Raw genomic sequence first — 14042 nt, forward strand, 5'->3', positions numbered from 1 at the left:
ATGATGGCAAGACAGATCATGAGAGCAGGATATTACTGGTTGACGATGAAGAGTGATTGCATTGATTATGCTCGTAAATACCATAAATGCCAGATATATGCTGATAAGATCCATGCTCCGCCATCTGTTTTACATGTTATGGCACCACCATGGCCATTCTCAATGTGAGGCATGGATGTCATTGATCCAATCATCCCAAAGGCTTCTAATGGGCACATATTCATTTTTGTGATGATAGATTACTTCACAAAATGGGTAGAGGCAGCATCATATGTAAATGTGACACGTTCTGTGATTTGTAAGTTCATAAAAAAATAGATCATCTGTAGATATAGACTTTCGAAGAGAATTATTTCAGATAATACCAAGAATCTAAATAGCAAGATGATACAAGAAGTATGTGCTCAATACAAGATCAGGCATCATAACTCGGCACCATATCGATCGAAGATGAATAGGGCAGTTGAGGCAACCAATAAGAACATAAAAAAGATTTTGGAAAAAATGACTGAGACTTACAAAGATTGGCATGAGAAGTTACCATTTGCATTACATGCATATCGAAGGTCAGTTCGCACCTCTACTGGGGCAACCCTATTTTCTTTGGTTTATGGGATGAAAGCTGTACTACCAGTGGAAGTAGAGATCCCCTCTTTGAGGGTTTTAAAAGAAGTTGAGTTAGAATAAGCCGAATGGATTCGAGAACATTATGAGCAGTTAAATTTCATAGAAGAAAAGAGATTGACTGCATTGTGCCATGGTCAGCTGTATCAAAGAAGAATGATGAGGGCTCATGATAAGAAAATTCAGCCCCGTTGGTTTCGAGAAGGAGAGTTGGTCTTGAAAAGAATTCTCCCAATCCAACACGATAGTAGAGGAAAATAGACTCCGAATTGAGAAGGACCGTATGTGGTGAGACGGGTTTTTTCGGGTGGAACACTGATACTGACTAAGATGTATGGAAATGATTTACCCCATCTTATAAATTCTGATGCTGTGAAGAAATACTATGCTTAAAAAAATGAAAAATGAAAAAAAAATGAAAAAATGATGAAAAAATAGAAAAAATGAAAAAATGAAAAAAGAAAAAGTGAAAAAAGAAGACTCAAGACGAAAACCCTAAAAGGGCGGTTTGAGTCATAGGGGTTTGTCTAAGTTGAAAACTTGAAAGGTAGCTTAGATAAGGAGAATACAGCATTGAATTTAAAAGTTCGCTGATATAGAGGCTAGCAAATTTGAAAGAGTTTCAAGTTGTTAAATACATCAGAGGGTTGAGTTTTCAGAAAAATGTTGAGATGTGTTATCATGATTATTTGATTGTTTATTTTGGGCTTTGTCCCCACACCTATCCTTGTAATTCTTTCTTGGCCAAAGTTTGCCAACATTTTGCTAATAAGAGACATTCTATTTCATTCTTTGTGTCTTTTTCTTATGACTGTTTCTCAACATTCAGATTCTTTTCTTCTTAATACCCCACCATTGAAGAAATGTGCAAATGCATTCTTACTTTTTGAGCTTGAAATAATGATAGATGAATGAATAACAATATGAAAGATTTTTACATTACATTAAATAAGTCAAAAGTGAAAAAGGCAGAATCGAGATGTTCAGCTCCTGATTAGGACATTGAATTTGGGAAGAGATTTTTTACAGAAAGAATATGAGTGGAAGAGACAATTAAGAGCTACACTGGTTCGATCTTAGAAGAGCAGTGTAATTGGATCTTTGAAGAATCAAAAGGCTTGATGCCCAAAAAAAAAAAAAAGCTTGAGAGACTTGAGTACCATACATTGAATAGGAATTAATTGGCTAACATTTGCATAGCATGCATTGAAATTGATATGCATTGCATAGCATACACTACTTTCAGGAAAGTATAGTGTATAAATTCAAAAAGCAGAGTGTTCCAACATCCCACATAGAGAAGACAGATATGAAGATATTTTACAAATTTGAAAAGAAACTTGTCAGGTAAGTTCCTAATCCTTGAAATAGGATGTTCTTTTGATATCAGGGTTGATTTATAAGACCTTTGGGCATAATCTCCTGAAATTCTTTCAAACACAACTTTCAACTCTTTTGGACATGATTGTCAAGGAGCAATTTATTTTTCAAAGTCGTGGTGCCTCTGAGCAATTTACTTTCCAAAGTCGTGGTGCCTCTGTTTAGAGGAGCAATTTATTTTTCAAAGTCGTGATGCCTCTGTTTAGAGGAGCAATTTATTTTTCCAAAGTCGTTGAGCCTCTGATTAGAGGAGCCATTTATGTTTCTCAAAGTCATTGAGCCTCTGCCTAGAGGAGCTGTGATCAAAAACAAAAAAAAAAAAAGTAAAAAGGTCGACTTTTATCTTGATTGGGTGTCTATGCCTTTGCGCAATTTATGTTTCACAAAAAATGTGCAAAAAGGGGCAGCTGTAGACACCCAATTTGGTCTAGGCCTGGATCAGTTGGGCCTGATCCAAATGGGTAAGCCCAATTTTGTTTTATATTTTTGTTATTTTTATTTTATATTTTATGTATATATTTTCTTTTATATCCTATGTATTTATTATTTATTTATTATTACTATTTATTAATATATATATTTTTATTTTTATTTTTTTCTTTCTTTTTGTTTTTCATTTTATTTTATATGTATTTTTATTTATCTCATATTTATCTGTTATTTTTATTTTTTTGTTTATCTTATAATATTATTGTTGATTTATCTTATTATTATTTTTTCTAATTATCTATTAATTTTTTTATCTGATTTTTATTTTGGAAGCCTGGGATTGAATTCTGTTGAAAAATCCTACTGAGAATGGGGATTCAATCAGAGTCCAGATTGGATTCAAAGATTGAATCCTCGTCCAAAAAGGAATAGGGATTGATTAGAAACTCTTCTGATCAATCCCTATAAATAGATACAGAATACAGAAGCAAAACACACAGAAAAATAGTGAGCAAAAGCTACTGATTTGAGAGAAAAGAGGTGTATAGAAGAGTTTTTGAAGGCTAAAAGAAGGTTGAGAAGTGTTAGAATAGCTATGGGAATCGGGAATAATTTTTTAGAGATTTTTGACGAAATTTTTCTGGAAATTTCTGAAAAATTTTCAGATTCCAATGATTTTTTCGACGAAAGTTGAATTTTTTGGTGACGATTTCGACCAACTTTGAAGTTTTCGATGAGCTGCCCAGTTTTCGACGAAAGATCCGAAAAACTGACCAACTTTTCGACGAACTTCTGACGAAAAACCCAGATTCTGACGAAAAATCCAGAATCCGATGAACATTCAACCGGAGTTCTTCAGCTTTTTAGAGAGAAGCGAAAGGAAAAAAGAAGAAGAGAGAGAGTGGGGAGAAGGTTTCTACCGAAAAAGAGAGGGAAGTGCCTTATATACCCTCCCAAAATGACGTCGTTTTTGCCTTAAGTGGCCTAGAGGATCCGCGCGTTTTGTCGAGATCCAACTCGACCCGAGCGTCGACCTGCTTCCTGACCCGCGCGTGTCTCCCCCCTCCGAGCTGATAGTCAAGCCGAGCCGAGGTTTCAAGCCGCTTCTCCGAGCCATTTTCTCTTCTTTGAGCCGAGCCGAGCCAGACCGTACTCCGAGCCACTCCAAGTTTTTTTTTATTTGTTTTTTTTTATTTATTAGATTAGGTTTATTTAGTATTCTTTTTACCTTTATTTTATTATTTTATTATTGTTTTACTTTTCTTTATTTTATTTTTTTATTTTCACTTTTATTTTGTTTTATTATTTTATTTTCTTTAAATAAAAATAAAAAAATATTTTTGGGGAAAAGCTGAAAGTATCAATTTTCCTTAAAAATAAAATTTCAAAAAAGGGTTTTTGAGAAAAAGTTGAAAGTATCAATTTTCTTTGAAAATCAAAGTTTCAAAAAAATATTTTTGGGGAAAAGTTAAAAGTATTAATTTTCCTTAAAAATAAAATTTCAAAAAAAAAGGTTTTTGAGGAAAAGTTGAAAGTATCAATTTTCTTTGAAAATGAAAGTTTCAAAAAAATATTTTTGGGGAAAAGTTGAAAGTATCAATTTTCCTTGAAAATAAAAGTTTCCAAAAAATATTTTTGGAGAAAAATTTTCCCTGTACAAGAACAATCATCTTTTCCTTCCCTTTTATTTTGATTTTGATTTTGATTTTTTCTTTAAATAATCAGACGATGGAGCCTCTGCAAGTGAAACAGTAGTTTTTCTTGCATATTCTTGAGGTGAGAGAATTTTCTCATTTTCTGCTAAAAGTATTAGAGTCAATTGAGAATAATTTTCAATAATTAATTACTTGATAAAATTTTAAGGCTCATTGGATAACACAAATTTAAGCTGGTACCATCTTTTGATGGATGTTATGATGGTGCTATAACCTTCCTCACACATAACCGAACTCTCTAACCCTGTTCTAGTTAGTAGACCTGAACCTATTCTTTTAGGGACCCTTAAACTAAACTTAGGTGTTCCCTGAAAGGACAGATTCTTTAGGTGACCAATCGCACATAAATAAAAAAGATTGGTGGCAACTTCCTAAAGTCAATGTCTAGCGATAGATCCCCGGATCTATACGTTATGACATTGTCAATTGATTTTAAATTAAATATTTTAAATATATTAAATTAATGTAAAAAGAATGTGTTTTTAAAATTATTTAAAAAAATAAATGCAAACAAAATTTAGAAACAATTTTGACTATGTAAAAAAATTATTTTAAAATTTTTTATGGTTTTGGAATTAAAAAATACTTATGTAGTCACCACAATATTATCAATATCTTTTTTTAATATAAATTTTAAAAAATATATAATTTTTACAAGAATAGTAAGAATTGTTTAGAATCGATAAATTATTATTTATCATATAACATTCATATAATATCCACAAAGTTTTTACAAAAATATTTAACATTTTTATTTAATAAATTATATGCATATAATAAAATTCTACTAATTAGATACATATAGTCAAATTAAGTTAATAGTATTAAAATTTAAATTAAAATAATTCATTATTTAAAAGTTTAGAGTATATACACTTTATTTCTTTAAGTATCAATTTATATATTTTTTAAATTAAATACTAAAAATATAATTAAGTCTTATTAATTATAGGCAGACCATCAAAATCCAACTTTTAATAATATTGTGGGATTAGCTTTCTTTAATACCTTCTTTTTTGTAAAAAACCAATGTTATGATTCAATAATAATAAAGATCTGTACTTAATATGTGAGTATTATTTGTTTTGATTTAATGAATTTACAATTTGTCACACAAAAATACTTCAAAAAAATATATATATATATATATATTTAAATTTTTACTTATATATCATATCAAATTTTATTAAGATATCACAAACTCTCCCATTTAAACTTGATGCCAATGACAAAGACAACACAAAACACATATAGAATTAAGATTACACCAAATATTGAGATTTTAGATGTAGCTTTTACAATATAATATTTAATTCTCATTTAATTAGTGATCGCTCTGATAATATTTATAAAGGTCTTTACCTAATTTGTAAAATATTATCCACTTTGATTAAAAAATTTTATAATTTTATCTTATAAAAAATATTTTATAAGTATGAATTTAGATCATATGTCCGCAAAAGATCTCATCATGGGATTGGTTAGTCACAATAATAATAGGTGTTCATTGTTAAATTCTAGTTGACATTATAATTGCCCCCTAAACAAAGTGTTGGGCGGATCTTACTACGAAAATTTGTCCCAGAGCGAGAAGAAAAGGAGGGAAACAATACCATCACTTTTATAAAGGATGGCAGTAAATTTACTACTTCTACCGTCGAGTAGCCTACTCACCAACTCCCAACATTATTTCACGAGATTGTGTCATTTTTGTCATCCACGTTCGATTCGATTCGGAAATTTGTTCTCACGGGTAATTTCCTTTTTGTAATTTGGAATTACGTATTGTATTTTCTGTCGCAAAGTAAAAAAACAGTTTTTATTTCTAAACCAAAGCTGCAATGTTGGATAAATGGGCTTTAGATTTTAGGTGCACAAAGTAATTTACTTTTGCTTCAGTTCGTTCATCGTCTGATTCCAACTTCCAAATAATTAATTTTACTTTTTATAGAAGTAAAATGAAGTAAAAAGCTAAATACTATTTGTGGCATTCTCTTACAAGGATGTTAAATGACATGTTCAAGCTTGAAGAGGTAAAATATGACCCAAAAAAAAACAGTGAAATTTTTTTTATATGTTAATACAATAATTCAGCAAATGAAAAGAAAATGAATAGTTTTCTATCACTTTGATGAAAGTTGATAATAGCTCACGAATTGACAATATTTGCATGAGCTCAATTTGTGCTGAATATGCTAATGGGAATCTTAATAAACCAATCAACTAGTCCAAGTTATCATTTTTTCTTTCCAATAATTGAAAACATAGACAATATCACAGCCTAAAGAGATGTAGGGGAGAAGTTCCATCAAGCCCACGTTCATAAATGTAGGAAACAAAGTTTTTAACTGTTGTTTCTCTATAGATTGGAGGATTGTGTTCTGATAGTAGCTCTTTAATGGGTCCAAACAGCCTGGAAGATGGTAGTAATCCCGTGGTGAAAAAGCATGCCACTGATATTCTTGGGCCTTCACGGTTTGCCAACACTCTGTGCTCTACGCTTTTGAACTCGTCATTTGTTATAAGCTGAAAGAAAACAATAAACAAGAATGTCAATTCTATGAGTACCTGAATCCAATATTAGAAAGTGAGAGACTTGCCTGTAGAAGATCTCCAATATTGACCACTAAGGCACCAGACACAGAAGGAACATCAACCCAGTGATTCTGATAAGGCACTTGCAAACCTCCTATTTGGTCCTGTAGAAGCACTGTTAGGAAGTCATTGTCCGAATGCTTGCTTGTGCCTAAGGTTAGTTCTGGCTCCGGGCATAGTGGATAGTAATGGCATAAGACTGAAAGTCCCTCAGCACATCCCATCTCCTCGAGGTGACTTGGTTTTAGTCCAAGAGCTTCAGACAATAATTTAAACAATGGACTCCCTAATCTGATTACATGCTTCGTATATTCCAATTGAATATCTCTGCAATCCGATAATTAATCAAAACAATAAACTTCAGCTATGTAGTATTTGGAACAAAATAAAGTACAAATAGTCATTGACAGACCTCAACACGATAGGCAATTCTTCTGGCTTGGGAGGATCGGGAGCCATGACGCAAAAACAGGTATCTCTCCAATTTGCAAATGGAGCAGTGTACAAATCGAAGTTGCTTGTATACCTATATCTTGGTTGGCGATCACGTGCATAGAATTCTTTCTTTACCTCAACATCTAGCTCAAAAAATCTTCGAACCCCAGCTTTCATCTCCTCCAGAATACTTAAAGGTATCCCATGATTGACAACCTGGAAGAAACCCCATGTCTCCGAGGCATGCCGTACTTTGTCAATGATCTCCTTACGCTGCACTGGATCACTACCAACGCCTTCTAGATCAATAACAGGAACACTGCATTGGATTTTCTTGGTATCTGAAGCATCTCTCAAATTAGGTGGTGGGATGAACATCCGAGGAACCTTAGTAACCCCAGCATCAACAAGACCTTTGACACCAGCTTTTGAGTCATCAAAGGCTTTCAGTTCTCTTTTTCTGTCATAATTGGAATCATCACAAACTTCAGCGCCACCAGTTACAACCATTTTCCGTTTTTTTTTTTTTTTTTTTTCTTCCGAATGTAACTGAAGCAGTAGAAAATTATGTGGAATACTGAACAGAGTTAAACAATAAGGCTAGAGGAGCACTAGACGACAGGAAAATTTATTTCTCATAAGAGTGGCTAGAAATCAACCACATCAAAAAGGATAACAACAACGATAGCTGCTTGGTCCCATGCTCCAATAACCACAAAATACATGCCAATCCAACTCACCATTGTTGATAAAAAGGTTAATCTTTTTTTTCAAATAGAAAGAAAATGGTGGTCTCCAAAACCGTTGTGAGATTGTGATATATTAGGGTTTATTTAACGTTATGAATGTTTTGATTTACAGTGAAATATTTGAGGATGTATTTGAATTTTAAAAATTTTAGGATAATATCCTATTTGGCCCTTAAATTATTGTAATATTTTGGATTTGGTACCTAAACTAAAAAAGTTATTAAATAGGTACTTAAACTCTCAAATTGTATATCAATTCAGTCTAAGAGTTAACTCCGTTAATCGAGCTATTGGTTTGGCTATTTTAGCCAATTAAAAATTGTCATCTATACAGAAAATGACATGTCAACTTAAGTTGTTGCTTACATGTCATGCTTATGTGGTGATATATAAACTAGTCTAAACTAATTTTTATAAATTTTAAAATTTTTTTCATTTTTGCTTTTCTTTGTTCCTCTCTTTCTCTCTCAAACATAAAACCCCAAAATTTGAAAATTGAAGAACATAGCCACCAAAATTTTCCATTTTCTAGAAAATGATCACTAGTCAACATCACCGCTGTTGCCTAGTCACTATCCTCTGTAAACTCCCAAATTTCAACACAAGCTTTCTTTTGGCTTCCTTGTCCCGAATTTGGACTCAGATTTTCACAAATCAATCTCCAATGTCCCAAATCTAGAGTTAAAGCTGGGGCTTTTCAAACTCTTCCCCTTTCTCTCTTAAATAGGTTTTCAAAGAATCCTTAAAAAATCCAAAATCAAAATTTGAAAGCCACAGTTTTCATTGCCTTTTTTGCCACTAGTTCTACCATTAACACAAAGTCTTTCCTAAAAATAAAATTCAAATCCCATAATCTTAACTTGAAATTCTAATGCGGAAACCTTAATCTCTTTTTCTTTTTTTGTGCTTTTGGTTTTATGTGTTATGTGCAGGATTTGGGTTTGGGGATGCTAAATTGTTTGTGGGTGTTTTCGGGTTGATGAGATTTTTGGGTTCTAGCTATTGAGTTGCTTGAGTTTTCACTGTGTCTATTCGTGACTCTCTATTTTTACTTTTTATTGATTTCGATTTGGAGTTGTTGATTTGGCTTTTGGATTTTTGCTTGAATGTTTTCAATCATTTGTGCTGAAGTTTCTTTTGGGTTGACTTGATTTCTGAGTTTGGGTTTCGCTTCTTGTGTTGTTGAAATTACAGGTTTTGTTGGGTTTATTCGATTTTTTGGTGTTAGGACTTTTCTATTTCTTGTTTAATTGAAAAATTCTTATTTGTGTTTTTGAATTCTTTTATTGAAAAATTGGATTTTTGAATTTGGAGAGGGATATAACATAAAAGACTTTTTAGAATTTTTTAAAATTTTCTTTGAATGCTGATGTGGCATTGATGATGTGACTCTAATTGAATTTTTTGACATATATTAGCATCTTATTAGATATTTATGCCATATCAACGCTTTGGTTAACGGTGTTAATAGTTAGGGCAAATTAACATACAAAAAAATAGTTTAAGTACTCGATTAGAAATTTTTTTTATTTAGGTACCATATTAAAAATATAATAGTTCAAGAACCAAATGGGACATTATCCCAAAAATTTTTATCATGATATTTAAATTATGAATTAATTAATTAATTAATATGCTAATCACCTCATATGTGATTAGCATTAGATGATACATGTGATACGTAAACAACTCCTAGGTATTATATTAATTAATATATTCATAATTCGACTACCATATTAAAAATTTTTAAAGTTCAAATATCACATCAAATATTTTATTATAGTATAGAATCATTGGTAACATTAATTTTTTACAAAAAGATGTGGCCTTGGCTTAAGAAATTATATGGCAATGACAGTTTTCAAACTGGATTGGGATATGCAATTCAAGACCAAATGACCATGTTTTTCATCAGTGCAATCTTTCTTATGCTTTGTGAACGAGGGTAAAGAGACTTCTTGAATAGTCATGAATCTTATGGTTGAGAACAGAGGAAAAACAAAACAAAAAACTAGAGGGATATGGAATATCTACTGGAATGTGGAATTCATATCTTTTTGTCTCATTTATGATATGATTTTCATAATTCCCATTTCCATAAGCCATCTAATTTTATTTTTTTTAGTTTGGTAATGGAGATTTGAGTTAATTAAAATCATTGAAATCAAAGATTTTCATCATGGACCACGGAAGTTAACTTCTGCTAGTTCAATCTTCATCATCTATTACAAATTTTGATGGACTAAATTTCTGATGATAATGATAACATAAAAGGAACACATGTGAATTATTAGATCATATGGACTAAATTGGTATATAAAATGCAAATTCTAAGTGCTACTCGTGCTATTATCCCTATATAATCACTAGATGATTTCACAATTTAAAATGTGCAAGTGAAGACATCTTATCGATCCCTTTAGAGTACTTATATGTCAAAAAAGTTTTGGTAGTTATCTCCTTGTAGATTGGCGGGTTATCATCAAATAACAATTCCTTGATTGCTTCATAAACTGTTGTGCTATCAGGGAAGTGTTAGGAATTACTACAGTTTTGATACCACTTGTTAGGATAAAAAGCTTTAATCCAATCACACCAACAAATGCAAAATCAAATAATCAATCAAACACACAAGAAATAATAATTTAATGTAGTTTGACCAGCTGATGTACATCTATGGATGAGAAACAAGATTCACTAGTTGTAGAGAATTACAAACATACATCAAAATATATCAACCACTCAACAATAAACACCTATAAACCCTCTCAATCTCCTCTAGTTCTATAGAGTATTCTCAACCCAAACAAACACATACCCATGTATACCATTTCAACACAATTAAACACATACCCATATGTATCTATACATCATATCTATGTGGACCCTCTTAGTCTCCTCTAGTCCACTCACAAACAAACATACACACCCATAAGATATAAATCTTCAGTAATCTTATAAGGTGTTTATCCATAAAACCTTACAACTCTTTTACATATTTTTGTAATACCTAAGCCTATAGAGACTTCACCTATTTATAACCATATAAACTTGCCTATTAAGAATTCTCTTTATTTTAGAATTCTTCTTTTGCAAGTCAAACTTGTTTATTAAGAATCCTTTTTTCTCTTAGAATTCTTCTCCTACAAGTCTTTTTATCCATCAAGCAATATTTAGTCAATCCCAAACAAATCTTTTATGGGATTTGAGTCATTATTCCCAACAATCTCCATCTTGACTCAAATTCCATCAAATCATCTGTTTTAATGCTAGACATACTTGGTTCCACCTACAATGAAAGTTTCACAATTATCTTTTCTTATATTTCTTCACGCTTCATGCAAATTAATCTTCAAAATATGAACTCGAACTTCTTCCTTAAGTCAAGCTCCTTTAGGCTAGCCTCTTTCTATGGCTCAAACCTTCAGCTCTGATAACAATTATTAGGGATCACTACAGCTCTGATACCATTTGTTGGGAATCACTATAGTTTTGATACTACTTGTTAGGATAAAAAGCTTCAATCCAATCCACTAACGAAAATGAATCAAATAATCAATCAAACACACAAGAAACAACAATTTAACGTGGTTCGATCCAACTAACCTACATCCATAGATGAGAAATAAGATCCACTAATTATAAAGAATTACAAATATACATCAAAATGTATCAACCACTCAACAATCAATACTGATAGACCATTTCAATCTCCTCTAGTCCTATGGAGTATTCTCAATCCAAAGAAACACATACCCATGTGCACCATTTTAACACAACGAAACACAAACCCATATGCACCTATACATCATACCTATGTGGACTCTCTCAGTCTCCTCTAGTCCACTGATAAATATAAACACCCATAAGACGTAAATTTTCAATAGTCTTACGGGGTGTCTACCCATAAAACTCTACAACTCTCTTATATTTTTTTTTGATACCTAACCCTGTAGAGATTTTACTTATTTATAACCATAAAAACTTGACTATTAAAAATCCCCATCCTTGTAGAAATTTTCTTCTGTAAGTCAAACTTGCCTATTAAGAATTTATTTTTCTCTTAGAGTTCTTATCTTTTAAGTCTTTTTGTCCATCAAGCAATATCTGACCAATCTTAAACAAATCTTTTATGAAATTGGAGTTATTATTCCCAATAGGAAGTTCCCTAACTGAGGCTGTGTTCTGAAAAAGCATGCCATTGAAATTCTTGGGCCATTACATTTCGCCAAGACTCTATGATTCATACTTTTGAACTTGTCATTTGACATGAGCTGCACCAAAACAAGAAATATAATTCAGGTCGAATAGATTTTACTCTAAAAATGAAAACTGTACCCTGTCACACCCTGTGACAAAATCAAGGCAAATTATGGAGTGGTTCCACAAATTTTTTTCTCTTTTGCTAGTGGAATCCAAGGTGTATAGATTTCCAATGATTCAACTAGAACAATACTTGCAATATAATCAAAGCCACAGGAAAAACTTGCCTGTAAAAGATCTCCAATGTTTACTACTAATGCTCCAGGCGTGGGAGAAACATCAAACCATTGGTTCTCATGAAGAACTTGCAGGGCACCAATTTGATCCTGTAGAAGTACGGTCAAGAAGTTAGGATCTGTGTGGTTGCAGGTCCCTAGGGTTAATTCAGGTTCAGGGCATGGTGGATAGTAATGTCCTAAAAGGAATCCTTCAGCATATCCCATGCCTTTTAGGTGGTCAGGATTAAGTCCAAGGGCCTCTGATATCAACTCCAGCAAAGCTAGTCCCAGTTTCATCACTCTCCTTGAGAAATCCATCACTATATTTCTACAAGCCAATTACCGTAAGTTCAATTCAAGCAACAATGAATGGCTACTGAGTACTGAAAATGGAAAAGTAAAAAGAAAAATAAAATCCAATGATTTCTGATCACAAACCTGCATACTTCTGGTAATTCTTCAGAGATAGGCCAATGAGCAGCCATGAAAAGAAAGAGTGAGTCCCTCCAATTTGCAGCCTTTGATTTATACAAATCAACATTATTTAGATACACAACCTTTCCAGTAAGATCACGCGTGTAGAATTCTTTCTTTTTCTCGGTGTCTTGCTCGAGAAATCTTTGTACCACATCAATCATCTCATCCAAAACGCTCACAGGAATTCCATGGTCAACAACCTGAAAGAAACCCCACTTCCCACAAGCATTTCGAACTTTTTCAATTATCTCTGCACGAAAAGTTCAGTCTTTGTTCATGTCTGCGAGGTCTATGATTGGAACACTGAACTGTGAATCGCTACTGGCTGTGGCTGATCTCTTGTCGAGGATAAGTTGCTGACAAACGAATATAGCGGGGATTTTTGTCACCCCACCATCAAGTAATCCCTTAACTCCAGCTTTTGTATCATCAAAAGCTTTTAATTCACTTGTAGATCATAACCAGGGTCAGCTCTGGAAAGAATTTCACTAGGGTTTGTGCCTTCCATTTTTTATCTTTTATGAGGGGATAAGTTTATAAGAAACCAAACTTAATAAAAAGACAATTTTATCGAAAATTAAGGAAAAATGAGAGTTTTGTTGATATGATAAACTGTCGTCTATCACCGTCGTCTTGACCAAAATGCCCTTATTAAAATTTTATTGTTATTTTATCACTTATCTATCAATTATTATTATTATTATTTATTCATTTGTTAACTAATTTATTAACTAATTTATTATTATTTGTTTTATCTATCATCTTTTTTTGGCCAAGAATTTTATCAATCGACTATCATCATCCTTTCCATGGATTTATTTTTATTTCTATTTTTTATTTTTGAAAAAAATAATAAAAAACAAAAAAGTATCAAAGTGTTAATTAAATTTTAATTAGTTATAAAGTATTATCTTTTATAAGGAAAATTTGTTTTAGTAATTTATATGAAAATCCATTTTTTATTCAAATATATAAAATAGAGAAGAAATCAACTTACATCAATGTAATTTTTTTTACATTTTTTTAATTATTAATTTTGATAAATTTATGAATAAATTCTTCCTCTATAAAACATATTTATACTTATAAAAAGTTTTTACAAAGATACAGAGCATAGTCACAAGACCAACTAACAGGCAATATGAGAGTATAACCAT

The 14042-nt window shown here is 31.9% G+C and overlaps 1 protein-coding gene and 1 pseudogene across 3 annotated transcripts; both read right to left on the minus strand.

Annotated features, from left to right (window-relative positions):
- Positions 1 to 6189: 6189 nt before the first annotated feature.
- LOC111280025 (1-aminocyclopropane-1-carboxylate oxidase homolog 3-like) lies at positions 6190 to 12555 on the minus strand. Of its 2 annotated transcripts, XM_089756413.1 has the most exons (4): positions 12418 to 12555; positions 7156 to 7638; positions 6749 to 7070; positions 6190 to 6674 (listed from the first exon to the last, which is right to left on the minus strand). In XM_089756413.1, the coding sequence occupies exons 2-4, from the start codon at positions 7554 to 7556 to the stop codon at positions 6423 to 6425; spliced, it is 975 nt and encodes a 324-aa protein (XP_089612539.1). In that variant the 5' UTR covers positions 7557 to 7638; positions 12418 to 12555; the 3' UTR covers positions 6190 to 6422. The 2 variants fall into 2 exon arrangements, with proteins under 2 accessions (XP_089612539.1, XP_022722909.2); XM_022867174.2 differs by lacking the exon at positions 12418 to 12555 and having other exon boundaries at positions 7156 to 8818.
- Positions 9458 to 14042, minus strand: LOC111279343 (1-aminocyclopropane-1-carboxylate oxidase homolog 1-like; annotated as a pseudogene). Its single transcript, XR_016334642.1, has 5 exons — positions 14020 to 14042; positions 12847 to 13332; positions 12418 to 12736; positions 12101 to 12201; positions 9458 to 10472 (listed from the first exon to the last, which is right to left on the minus strand). The product of XR_016334642.1 is annotated as a 1-aminocyclopropane-1-carboxylate oxidase homolog 1-like (transcript).

Source organism: Durio zibethinus, chromosome 27 (genome assembly GCF_047325235.1).
Source record: "Durio zibethinus cultivar Kanyao isolate XHJ-2024 chromosome 27, ASM4732523v1, whole genome shotgun sequence".
In the NCBI taxonomy this organism is placed as follows: Eukaryota; Viridiplantae; Streptophyta; class Magnoliopsida; order Malvales; family Malvaceae; genus Durio; species Durio zibethinus.